The sequence below is a fragment of the Tenrec ecaudatus genome, chromosome 15 (genome assembly GCF_050624435.1).
Source record: "Tenrec ecaudatus isolate mTenEca1 chromosome 15, mTenEca1.hap1, whole genome shotgun sequence".
Taxonomy (NCBI): Eukaryota; Metazoa; Chordata; class Mammalia; order Afrosoricida; family Tenrecidae; genus Tenrec; species Tenrec ecaudatus.
The window spans coordinates 45,177,462-45,189,788 of record NC_134544.1 but is presented as its reverse complement, the minus strand read 5'-3'; the positions used below and the strand labels follow the sequence as shown (position 1 = coordinate 45,189,788).

At 38.2% G+C, this 12,327-nt stretch overlaps 1 protein-coding gene and 1 pseudogene across 2 annotated transcripts in view; both read right to left on the bottom strand.

Moving 5' to 3' along the window:
* DSC3 (desmocollin 3) overlaps positions 1-12,327 on the bottom strand; it is a 38,199-nt gene that overhangs the window by 3,998 nt on the left and 21,874 nt on the right. For both annotated transcript variants that reach the window (XM_075532633.1, XM_075532632.1), the window contains 6 exons: positions 11,778-11,963; positions 10,657-10,913; positions 10,421-10,563; positions 8,642-8,866; positions 4,664-4,888; positions 2,817-2,938 (listed from right to left, as the gene is read on the bottom strand). In XM_075532633.1, coding sequence (XP_075388748.1) covers positions 2,817-2,938; positions 4,664-4,888; positions 8,642-8,866; positions 10,421-10,563; positions 10,657-10,913; positions 11,778-11,963 — 1,158 coding nt within the window. The remainder of the gene's footprint in view (positions 1-2,816; positions 2,939-4,663; positions 4,889-8,641; positions 8,867-10,420; positions 10,564-10,656; positions 10,914-11,777; positions 11,964-12,327) is intronic.
* Positions 6,790-7,703, bottom strand: LOC142428032 (proteasome subunit alpha type-3 pseudogene; annotated as a pseudogene).

The following is a 12,327-nucleotide window of genomic DNA, read 5'->3' as shown; positions in this document are numbered from 1 at the left end:
GGAGGTCAGAAGGGTGGAGATTAAGTTATTCTAGGTGAGAAACAACAAAGACCTAGATGAAGGTGGAAACGGGCAAATGAAAGGAGGAGCCGGACTGGATGCCTCGGTTCCCAGAGTCTGGGTGGATGAGACAGCAGAGATAGGGATCAGGAATCATTCCTATGTATTCCGCTTGGGCGATTCAGGTAGGTGATACCCACTGCCATCTAGTTGAATAAATCATAGTGACCCTACATAGGACAAAGTGAATCTAATCCTTAAGAGTTTCAAGACTCTAAGTCTTTATAGAAGCAAACACTCTCATTTGTCAGTTAATGGTTGGTGAGTCTCAACCACCGGTCTTGAGGCTAGCAGCCCAGGTAGATGATACTCACTCACTGAGAACTGCCCCTTTGGCTTTCGAGACGTTAGATCTTTCAGGGAGTCTCATTTTTCTCCCCTGGAACAATTGGTGATTTCAAACCACTGAGCTTGCGCTTAGCAGCTTAATGTGTAGCCAACTACACACCAACAGACGCTGCGCTTCCTTAAACAAGGGAAGGGAAGACAGACTTGTTTGTGGATGAACAATTCAATTTTGCAAACAGTGAACTTGAAAAAGGTTTGGAGTAACTAAGATGTCGAGTGACTAAATGTGTGACTAAATATACAAATATGAGAATCTCATGAGGGATCTGAATTGGAGAGAGAATGCTAGAATCACAAGGACACAGGTATAGTGGCAGCTCAGGTCACCCAGGAAAATCTATAGCCTAAGTCACACCAAAAGCTGAAAATAAAGCTGCAAGAAATATCATGTAGGTAACAGAAACAGAATTATGAAAGATCATGTCGTTAATAGAGCAGAAGAGACACAGAGCTACTAGAACAAAGGAAACAGAGCTCAGAAATCATGCAGAGAGCCAACAACAGCAAAACCAACAGCCTTCGAACCATTCTGCTGCTGAAATCAGATGCATGCGTACTTTAGTCGAGTAAAACGGTGACCACTGATTGATTCTGAGAAGTTCAAGGAGGGCTGAGTGACAGGGAATAAAGTCCAAAAAAATTCAAATTGCCTCAAGGAAGAAAAATGGAGAGAACCAGAGGAGGGCTAAGACCAAAAGGAATTTTTTAATGAATAATAGTTAGTTAAATATTGACTTAGTTCTGTGACTTCACCCCAACCATAGATCAGATGCTTAGTTATATTGGTAACTTCATTATCGCAATTCTAATTATAAAACTCAACTTTTGTTACAAGAACCTCCATTAAAATCAAATTTAATGTATCATTTTGTAAACATTTAGACATTTTTCTATTACTGTGCAGTGTCTCTAGTCTGGAAGATATTTTGAGTCCAGATGGCTTCTTCATCGTGAAATATTGCTACAAAAATCATGCATATCATCTTATTGCCATAGAAAAAGATATCAAAAAAGAAAAATGAAAAGTAGCCATTTGGTGGCAGTGCTACCCTACATGATTTTGTTTAGGTTGCTGCTACAGTAAACTCCATGGAAATGTATCTATATCTAATATAGATGGTGTATGATATATAAGTACATAATCATATATTTATATCCATTTATTTATATATTATATATAACATTAAATTGTGTTTAAATATATATAATACATATAGTATAAAGTTTTACTATTTATATTTTTTCCAACTTTCATTATTAATGAATAAAACATCAAAAGATCCTAATCCGTCATCCTCCTCACTCGGAATGTCTTCCTATTCTGATTGCTCACTCTACCAACTCGGTTACACACTGCTCAAACCCCCCTCCCAGAAGAAAAGTCTCCACTTTCCCTCCTTGTTCAAGTGGATAAATCCAAAATCCTTAGGCACATAGGAAGGCTATGTTCCCTCCCACCCCTCTTCTAGGCCCTGTCCCTCTAGGTCTACCTTTTGTGTCGAGCCCCTATGCCAGAATGTGGTTTCTTCCATTCTGAGTCCACGTACTTGCCCTGAGCACTGTCATCTCCTTTCCGTGTTTAGGCTGCTTTCCTCTCCTTTACTCATTCCCACCATTTCTTCTCTTCTGAAGCCTCCTTCTTCTTTACATTATAGACCAGGCTCTTCCTCTTTCAGTAGCTCTGCCTGCTTGAGCCAGGCAGCAGGAGTAGCCTTACAGTCTGACAGCACTCTATCATTTTGGGGCTCAAGGTTTACTGTTATTTTCCTATTTCATCTTTTCCATAAGTGACGAGAGATTCTATCCCCAGGAAAGGATCCATTTCCCAGACATAAACTGAACTCTCTCTGAGGCAAACAGCATGGCTTGTATTTATGTTCGTATGTATTTCCTACAACCAGTATAGTGCCAAGCCCCTAAAGAGCTGGTTCAGAACTCTATCAGGAGAAAGAGTGGCAACAATCTGATGTATTCCAACTCCTTCTGTTCTACCACCTATTGCTTGGAGCTTTCAGCAAGGTTGTTCTTTCTGTTACACATGGTGAAAGAGTTACATAAGCCAATGAGATCTAGAAAGAATCACTGCAGGTCTCAGTCCAGATTAAAAATAGATTATTATAGAAATTGATAATGTTCAAAGATGAGTATGAAGTCATAACAATAAAGTGGAAAAATACACCTAAAAGAATAAGCACATTTTAAGAAATTTAACAAAAGCCACCATATAAATATTTTCATGTTGGCAGGCAGGAGCACTTGTGCCTACAAAATCTGGCCCAATTGAAAACATGAATTTGCCCCTTGAGTGCCAAGCAACTTCTTGAAAGGGAAAAATTAAAGACGTTAGGAGACTTCTAACTAATAGCCATTTAATATAACCAATAAGCACTTTAAAATACACTACTTACCACCCTATCATCTCCAGGGGCTTCCGTGTTTGATATAATTAAGTTCTGCTGTGCTAAATCTTCAGGAAAACGTTTATCTTTTCTGGTACCAACAACTCCACATACCAAAGTTAGCAATACACCTAGATTTAATTAAAAAATAGAAGTTTACTGCACACAGAATAAAATAACCGTCTTCTATTTCTTATTCATTAAAGTTTAGAAGAAAACTAATATATGTCTTCCCATGAACTACCTTGGCCTTTCAAATGAGGAGATCATAATTTGGCCTAGATGTTCACATTTGGAATGGGTTTAGACTACATCTCTAGGGATCTTGCCCATTATGCTAAAATATTTCAAATTGTGAATTAAATTGTATGTGAAAACCAAAGACAAAAAACAATAAAATATTTTTAATAAAAGCAGACATTAAGAAAAAGACTTTCACACAATTTGCTGTGGTGTGCAAAACTCTACATCAGAGATGAGCAAACTGTGACTGCAGACCAACCCATCACTTCCCTCTGTATGCCCTATGAATTGAATATTTTGCATTTGTAAGTAGCTAAAATGAAACAAAAGAATATTGGGTGGCATATTCTTCTGAAAGTTATATGAGATTCAAATTTCAGTGTCCATAAATAGAATTTTACTGGAACACAGCCACACCTGCTAGTTACATAATTTCTAGGACTATTTATACCTCAGAGAATTGATTAGTTACAGCAGAGACTGACTACGCTTACAATGCTATCTTATCATTTACAGAAAAATGTGTGCCAACATCTGCCTACTTTCTGTGGCCCCTTCTTATCTTTCTTGTTTGGCTTCCCGGTCTTCTCCCGAACATCTACTCTCCTCTGCTCACAATGGCCTTCCAGCCATTCCTTAGTTTCTCCAGACACATTCCCAACTTAGGGTCTTTGCACTGACTGCCCCCTGGTGAGTAATAATGAACACGTATTTAGTACTCCAATATTGAATAATGAATACTCCAACTGGTGAGTAATAATGAACACTTATTGGAAACTCATCATAAACTATTATAAGCTCTTCACATACTCTAACCCATTTCATCTTTAGTGCTATACCATAAAGTATATTACTATGAAAAAAGCAAACTCACTGCCATCAAGTCCCCTCCCCTCTAACTAAGAAGGACCCTATCAGAGAGGGTAGAACTGCCCCTGTGGGATCCCGAGATTACAACTTTCTACCAGGGTAGAAAAGTTCATCTTCTCTTGGGGAGAAGCTGGTGGTTTTGAACTACTGACCTGGAGGTTAGCAGTCTAAGGTGTAATCACATTGCCACTAGGTATCTCTGTTTCTACAGATGAACTCACTGAAGCACAAGTGATGGGATTAAGGCAGGGACCCAAAAGCTCTGACTCTGGAGTCTAAACTCTTAAATATCACTCTTAATAGAAAGTAAATGAAAAACAATGAAATGCACTTGAAGGTGTGAATAGAAATGAATGTGGCTTAAATCTGAGGGGAAAGTATGAAATAAAAGTGTGTTTTTTTTTTCAAGAACTTTCTTATGAAAGACATCTTAGACTGTTCTACTTGGCCATAGAAAAAGTAGCAGTAGGACCAAAAAAAAGGACAGCTGTCCAATGGCTGATGTGGTCCATACTAAGACATTTTCAATGGTTCTTTCCAAAAATTAAATATTTATCTCAAGAATGATCTATTTCCCTCTGAGAAAATATTCATTCAGAACTCAGGTAATAATACAAAAAAAAGATTGTAAAGGGGATTCGAAACTTGACAGATGGTTGGGCAAGATTACTTTTAAGGACATTTTTTAAAAAACTCTTGGTTCTTTTATCTACATTTCCACTTCAAGTAGGTAAAGGACTTACAACATAACAATGCTACACCCAGTAATATTGCCAGGATTGCCCACGGGCCAAGTCGCACTCCTCCACTCCTTGAAGCTGCGCGGCATTGAGTTGGATGAACACAATCACATAGATTAATCCTCACGGTTCTTGTTGCAGATTGGCCTGCTCTATCTTTTACTATAATCGGAACATCATATTCTTGAAAGTAAGCATTACTCCGATATGAAAGACGGGCAGCTGTATCTGAAAAAAGGAAAGGCAATAGTTTTACTGATCAGTGATTCCGCCCTTGGGACTTGCTTTCCACCCTTCTTCAAAGCCTGCAACATTGGAGTGAATATAAATGGAGGATTGCCTTCATTCTTTTCAAACACTGAAACTATCTTATATGAATGAAATTCATTATAAGCTGTTAGAAGAAAGAGAAGGATTTACTTGACTTTGGAGTGACCTAGTAGTATTTCAGCAATATTCCCGTAGCTTTACAAACAAATGATGCTAGGCTGGCTCTTAACACTACAAGCCCTTGGCTGCAGTAACTCTTTGTGTTACGCATAAAGACTTAACACTGAAAGCACACACAAAGGATGTCCCAACTACACATGCCCATCCTTCTCCTTTCTAGGGTCTTCCCATTATCCTTACAGATCATGTCCTTTTTCAAGACACAACAGCCCTTTCATGACTAATGCCTTCCCTCTGGAAGCAATTGTAAAACTTACTAATGCCTGCTAAGCTAAGTAATAAGGCTTACACAACAACAGATATGTCTGTCTCATTAACAATACCTTTTGTCAACCGCTGTTTTGTTTTGTTTTTTTTCCCAATAGGCTGGATAGCATATTTTATTGGTCTTAACCATCGAGGGACCAAAAGCTTCACAGACTCTCAGTGGCAAAGACATCAATCTGAAACTTTCTCAATGGATTAAGTGAAATGAAAAATAGCATAATGTATATCCCAGAAGTCGTCTATAATTCCTAACAAGCCTTGCACAAATGGACAGGAATAGCTATAATCAATAATAAAAGGCATGTAATCACGTCAAAGACTCCAGCTGTACTGGGTCCCTCAGAGTAGAGAGATCCGCACGGGAATGTGAACTACCACTGAGACCTACGTGGGACCCATGAGGATCAGAAATGTCTAGAATAAGCAGTGTCAGTAGCTGTCACATCAGTCCCAACTCATTGCAATGCCGTGTGTCAGGGCAGAATTGTGTTCTACAGAGTTGTTAATGGTTGATTTCTCAGAGGTATATTGCCAGACCTTTCTTCCAAAACATTTCGGAGTAAAGTCAAATCACCAATGACCTTTTCACCAGAGACTGAGCACATTTCCCATCACCCTCCAAGCCCTTCTTCTCTTTCAAAACCATAAGCTGAGGGCAGGACATAGTTATGCCTCATTCGTTCATAGATGTGCCGCAGACTTATGTCTCCCCTGGCACTCAACTCTCTCCTCTTCTAACTGCCGATGCTTCTTATATTAGATGTAAAGTTAGTTATGTTTCTGCCTTACTTGCACACACCCCCAACTACAAAGCTCACTCTCCCTCTAAGATGTAAGGCCTCCACCATCAGATGCTATCCACCCTTGCCCCACCCCAATTCCTGGCATCCCTAGGAAAATCTTCTAAGCTCTAGCACCACTGGATTATTGCCGTTGTGATGGGCTTTCTGTCATGCACATGTATTAATCCCTTACTGATGAAACAAACCTTTATCAAGCCATTTATATCTGCTAAGCACTGAGTTAGGTGCTGGTATCAAAAACACCAAGATAAATGGCAAATGTTCTAAACAAAAAAAACAACCTTCATGTGTTGGAAAAAAAAGGTAAACAGATGACAGTAATACAATGTCAAAGATAACATAATAAAATTATGGGAAGGTCATTTTGTGGAAATGCTTCACAAATTTGAGCATAAGAACTGGACTCAGATCTGTCATGTGTGTGTGTGTGTGCATGTGTTTAACAAGACAAAATTTTAAGAATGAAAATTGTTTAGTGCACATGTAATAATTCACAAAGTTAAATAATTTACATAGGACTATACTTTTTTAAAATAAATAAAGCACATGCTGAAGTAAATGTGACAAGGTATGATCATCTGACAGACTCACCTTCTTTCCTAAGCAAATTCATAAGCATATTTCTCTGCTTCTCATGTCTTTTGGGACAATCTTATGCCTGCTTTCAGTTATTTCACCAACTCAGCTGAGCTCTAGTCCAAAAGCTTTATCCTTAACTTGATCACAGAAGATATGAAGTATTTTTTACAACTTCTTTAACATTACAGTAAGTAACTTCTTTCATCTGAAGTTTTTTAATTTCTGTCTTGACAGCTTGCCTGGTACTGGCCAGAGCACAGCTCCAATGAACAAATGAACCCCTAATGGTTTAACCATGTAGAGGGGTGCACCATCAACCACCTGGTAAGACCCTCACTGAACAGTGTAGTCAAAAGATTTAACAGCTCTCTAGAGTGTAATACAGGGCTCATCGGACTGCAAGGTCCTTTCGTGGAATGCTACAGCCACAGTGACATCTAAAGGTGGGCGCTTCTTCCCTTGCTTTGTCTGCTGAGCAATGAGCATCTGCCAACAAGCCAGTTGCTGCCACAGACACACAGACCTCCTTCCTTAGGAGTTGGTGGGCGGTGTCAATTGTTCTCGAACCTACATGTTAATTGAAAGATGGAAGTTTGAGTCAGCCCAGAGGTGCCTAGAAAGAAAGGTCTGGCAAACTAATTTTTTAAAAAATCAATTGCTGAAAATCCTATAAAGTATCAGTCGGTTCTAACAGACATGAGTCCCTGATGAGTTGTAGTCGGCTCAATGGCAACTGGTTCTGCATAGCCTCAGAATGCAGCCAGGGCCTAGTAGAGAACAGACGCTCACAGAGATGATAGGGTCCCGTCAGGCGACACAATGGGAAAGGCGGTACTCTAGGCAGAAGGGATAGCATACACAGAAGTTCAGTTCCCTAAAGAGCCTGACATACTAACATTTAAACTGAGTGGTTTATGGCATAAATATAAAATACTCTAACGCATCCCGCCAGCACACATTGTCAGAGGAGGCTGGCACGGGAGGCTCCAGCTTCCTAAAGGGGCTCGTGAGTTGAACTGACTGCCTTACAATGGATTTGATTTGGTTCTTTGGTTTGGGTCCATCTCCCATGTTCCCTTACAAGGTATCAGAGTGTGTGACTGACAACCAAATTCCTCATTTCTACTACTTCCTATGATACAATTTAAACTGCCCACCTGTTTCATATTTGCTTCACTGAAGTTACTTTTAAAAAATACCATGCAAACTTTTGCATCGATGATTACCTGTCAACTTTTTACAAAGCTTTTTTGTGGTTGCTCTAAATATATATCTTGCCTTCATAAAAAATCATGATTTCTCTCTTATATTAAAAATAAATTAATTTGGACTCGGGATGACCCCATTGAAGCCAGAATAGAATTGGACTCCAACAGGTTGACAGTGACTGATTTTTTTAGAAGTTGGTCTCCAGGCCTTTTATTTAAGGCACCTACCATCTTTCAATTAACAGTTGAATGTTTAATCATGTGCACCACCAGTGGACATTTTTTATAAAACTTATGTAATTTCACACCAACCCACAATGAGATTCACTGATGTCAAGGCAATCCCGACTCCGAGCGATTCTACGGGACAGCGTAGAACTGCTCCGCAGAATCTCTAAGGCCGTAAACATTCAGGGGCAAACTGTCCCACCTTTCTCCCTTTCTCCTATGGAGTAGCTGGTAGGTTTGAACTGCCAAGGTTTAGTTCAAAGCCCTACATTTGGCCCATTTTATATCTGTAAAATATAAAGATTTAGGTAGCTTTGCCAGTATGCTCATGGGAATCAATTGTACTTCATGCTTTAGGTAAGTTAAATAAAAACACAATATAAATCTGCTCTAGAGTGATTGTTAGGTATTGCAGCCTATAGAAATCACTGTTTTGAACTAAATACCGTTAACATGGCTGAGGGTCCATATTTTATTGATGTCTGGAGAAGTATTTGCCAAGGAGAAAGAAAATGGAGGACCATTGACAGCTTCATCTGAATCAACAGCGGAAATATCAGTATAGGCCATCTTTGGCTTGCAAACTGTTATATAATTTTGAACCATCTCTGGCGCATTATCATTCACATCTTCAATATTCACGGCAAGTGTCCCAGTACATGATTTGCCATCTAGAAGAGAGATGAATAAGACTCACTGTACTTTTTAAATTCTTTCAGAATTGGTTTCTGAATCAAAAAAGCAGTTCCCTTCTGTAGAAATAGGTCATCTCTTCAAAAAAGAGAAAGAAACTGATGTTTTGAGTGAGGAAAGGGTAAATAAGAAGATAGATGAATGTATCTGAAAACAATAAAAAATATTGCTGCTATTGACAAGTCTAGAGCAAATAATGAGTAAATGTCTGAACCCCAACCTCTTTCTTTTTTTCTTAGACCCTTTCTGATGTATATGAGGGGTACACTCCCCCAAACAGATTTTTTCAAAGCTATATATTTTAATTTTTTTTTTTACAAAACAACCTTATCACCTTCAAAGTACCCTCCATTACAGTTAATACATTTGTCAAATCTGCAATTGCATTTTTGGAAATATTTTTCAAAATCATCTGTTGAATGGCTGACAGCACCTCCCTTGTTTGTTTTTTCACCTCTTCTATATCATGAAGTTGCCATCCTCTCATGTCCCTCTGCATTCACAGAAACACAAAGAAGTCTCCTAGAACAAGGTCAGGGAGTAAGGTGCATGGGACATAGAGGCATGCTGTTTCTTGCCAAAAACTATTCGTTTTAGGGGATTGAGGGAGCTTGGTCTTTCATCACCATTTAAAAACTAAATGGGAAAGAAAAAGAAAAAAAACTAAATAGGAATTGGCTAGAGAATACTAAAGGACTCTATTGACTTTGGTATTCTCTCTTCCAGATTGTAATGTGGATTGTGAAAACACTTAAAATGAAAGATAAACACTAAACAATTCTTCAAATTAAATATTTGCTTCTATTAATCTAAAAATTGGCAAAATACTTGATCTCACTATTCAAACAGGGTAAAGAATCCAAATACTGATAATCTTAGACAAGAAACTATAAACTTTAACAACTACACACATCCACAATACTTAATAAATGTAAAAATGAAGATCGTCTTTGGAAGGAAAACAGCTTTATTACAAATAGAGTCAAATATTTAAGAAGAAAAATGATGAGAAGTTCAGTCACAGATGTGTTTTGCAATGAAAGGATTTAAAAGGTAAAGAGGGTTTCTTATGTTGTCACTTTCATTGCAGGCATTTTCATGAACAGCTATCATGAAGAAAATTCTGGAAATAATCTTAGCCCTTCCTTTTCTAGTTTTGTTTTCTTGAGATGAGAATAATAGTTTGCAAGGTTATGGTGAAATTCTATAGCCAAACAATGTGTAAAGATATGTGATAATAAAATACAAACACAGGATATTATTACTGACAAACAATCACATTTCACAAAGACTTGGAATCAAAATATGATTGTTTCTCATTACGAAAAAATGTTGGCAGTTACAGAGGAAAGAATAACTTATGCTATTCTTTCCCCACCACACTAAGAATTACTAATAATCAAAATCTTATATTGATATTCCTAATAAATATCTATTGTATCTTATGATATATTTTGAATAAATCATCACAATGGCAATTTGCAGTTTATTCTCCAACCCCTTTATAAAATAACAGATGAAAATGTTGTTACCTCGGTCTATTGCCATGACTGTAATGTTGTATACCACATTTTTGGGACTCATGGCCTCCCTGTCCAGGATTTTGGAAGTCACAATTGACCCTGACCTTTCATCAATATTGATCCACCCTTTAGGATCATGCAATTTTTTATATCTGTCAATCAAAATGAAAAGAAAATGTATTAAATGCTCTAATAGTCACAATTACTACACATTCATAAGCATGTGGCTATAGATTTATTTGTACCTCAGGCCACTGCCGCTCTTGGTTTCTGGATCATATGCCTGATAGCCATTGATCTTCAACCCGACCTCCGAGTTCTCTCTGATCCGCACATACTGGGTGGGGGGGTGGCACTCAGGCCCCTCATCCTGATCCTGCACGCGAACCGTCACCACTGCTCTGCTCGTGGCAGATCTGCTTACGGTCTCTCTAGTAAGTGGAGCTTCGTTGCTTACTCCAATCTCCAGGATCAGTCTCTGGTTTTCTTCATAATTCAGTGGCTTTAAAGTAAAATACATGTACATCGGCATCAGGGGAAATTCCACTGGGATCTCTTATTAGCAAATTAACTTTTGTCAATAAGAACAGGGCAGCATAAATCCTGTGTTCACAATTTGCGGCGCGCGGGGGGGGGGGGGGGGGGGGGCGGGGATAGCCCTTGCCACTGAGTTGGTTTCCTCTCGAGTGACCCTATAGGACAGGGTGGAACTGTTCTACGGGCTAGAATTGTCCCCTAGGGCTTTCAAAGCTGTAGTATGTATGCAAGCTGACCACCACATCTTTCTTCTGAGTCACAGCTGGCGGATTCTATTTGGTTAGCAGAGCGTGTAAGCCCTGGGTCACCAGACCGCCATCCAATGTGCTGATATGGACTTGCCTCCCTAAGGAGAAATGTTGAATGTGTGCTAACCCTTTAGAAAATTCGGTTCAGCGATTCCCGACATGCTTTTACAGTGTCGTGGAAGAGAAACTTCTGCTAGATTTTTAGAGTTGACCTTTGATAAGGTAAAATTTTATCAAATAATAAAAAGTTTACAAATCAATGGAATTCCCATTATCTTCAAAGAAAGACAAAATTATTATAAGTCATAACAATAATAACAATAAAGTTTCTTTAAACATATTATGAGTAACAGTCTTAAGCACTGGCCTGGCAAGGTGGCTGTGAGCTGCTCCTAGAAGCCTTGGCAGTGAAGGCTGGTTATGCATTGGGTTACTCACTCCAAGGTCAGCAGTTCAAACCCACTAGCCTGGGGAGGAAATGAGGCTGCCCGCTGCCATGGTAATTTACATCCTTGGAAACAAAGTTCATGAAAATATTAACTAAAACTTACTATATTTCCAATTATTCATTCTTATCATACCTTTATTACATAGAGTACACCTTCATTGGTTGCTTTGTCTGTACTGATTTTGAAATGACCTTTTTCATTTCCCTTTAAAATGGTAAAATTGGCTCTCCAATTCTCAGTATTAATTAAATCCTTATCTTCTATAGGTAATCGTAAAATTTCCACATTGAATGTATTTTCCTCTACTGAGACTTCATACTGAAAGAGAAAGAATTCATTAAAAGATTACTTAATACATAGAACTTTTGAAAAGAATACAAAATGTTATTTTTCCAATCCAAACATACTTTTTCTCATAGATATTTTTGAGGATAATTGTAAAACTGCATCACAAAGAGTACTGTTTCAAAAGTATTAATTTTTAAAGAAAATAATTCTCATTATAAATGATGACACTACTGTCTCTGAACTTTACTGAGAAGGAAAGAAAATTCTAGTATGAATGAAAGAGGGTTCCATGTCATCTATTAGAACTTTAATTATATTTATTCAATAAACATGCAGTTCACAGTGTTGTGAATATTTTATTCAGCTGGATTAAATAACAAATGACAATAAACAA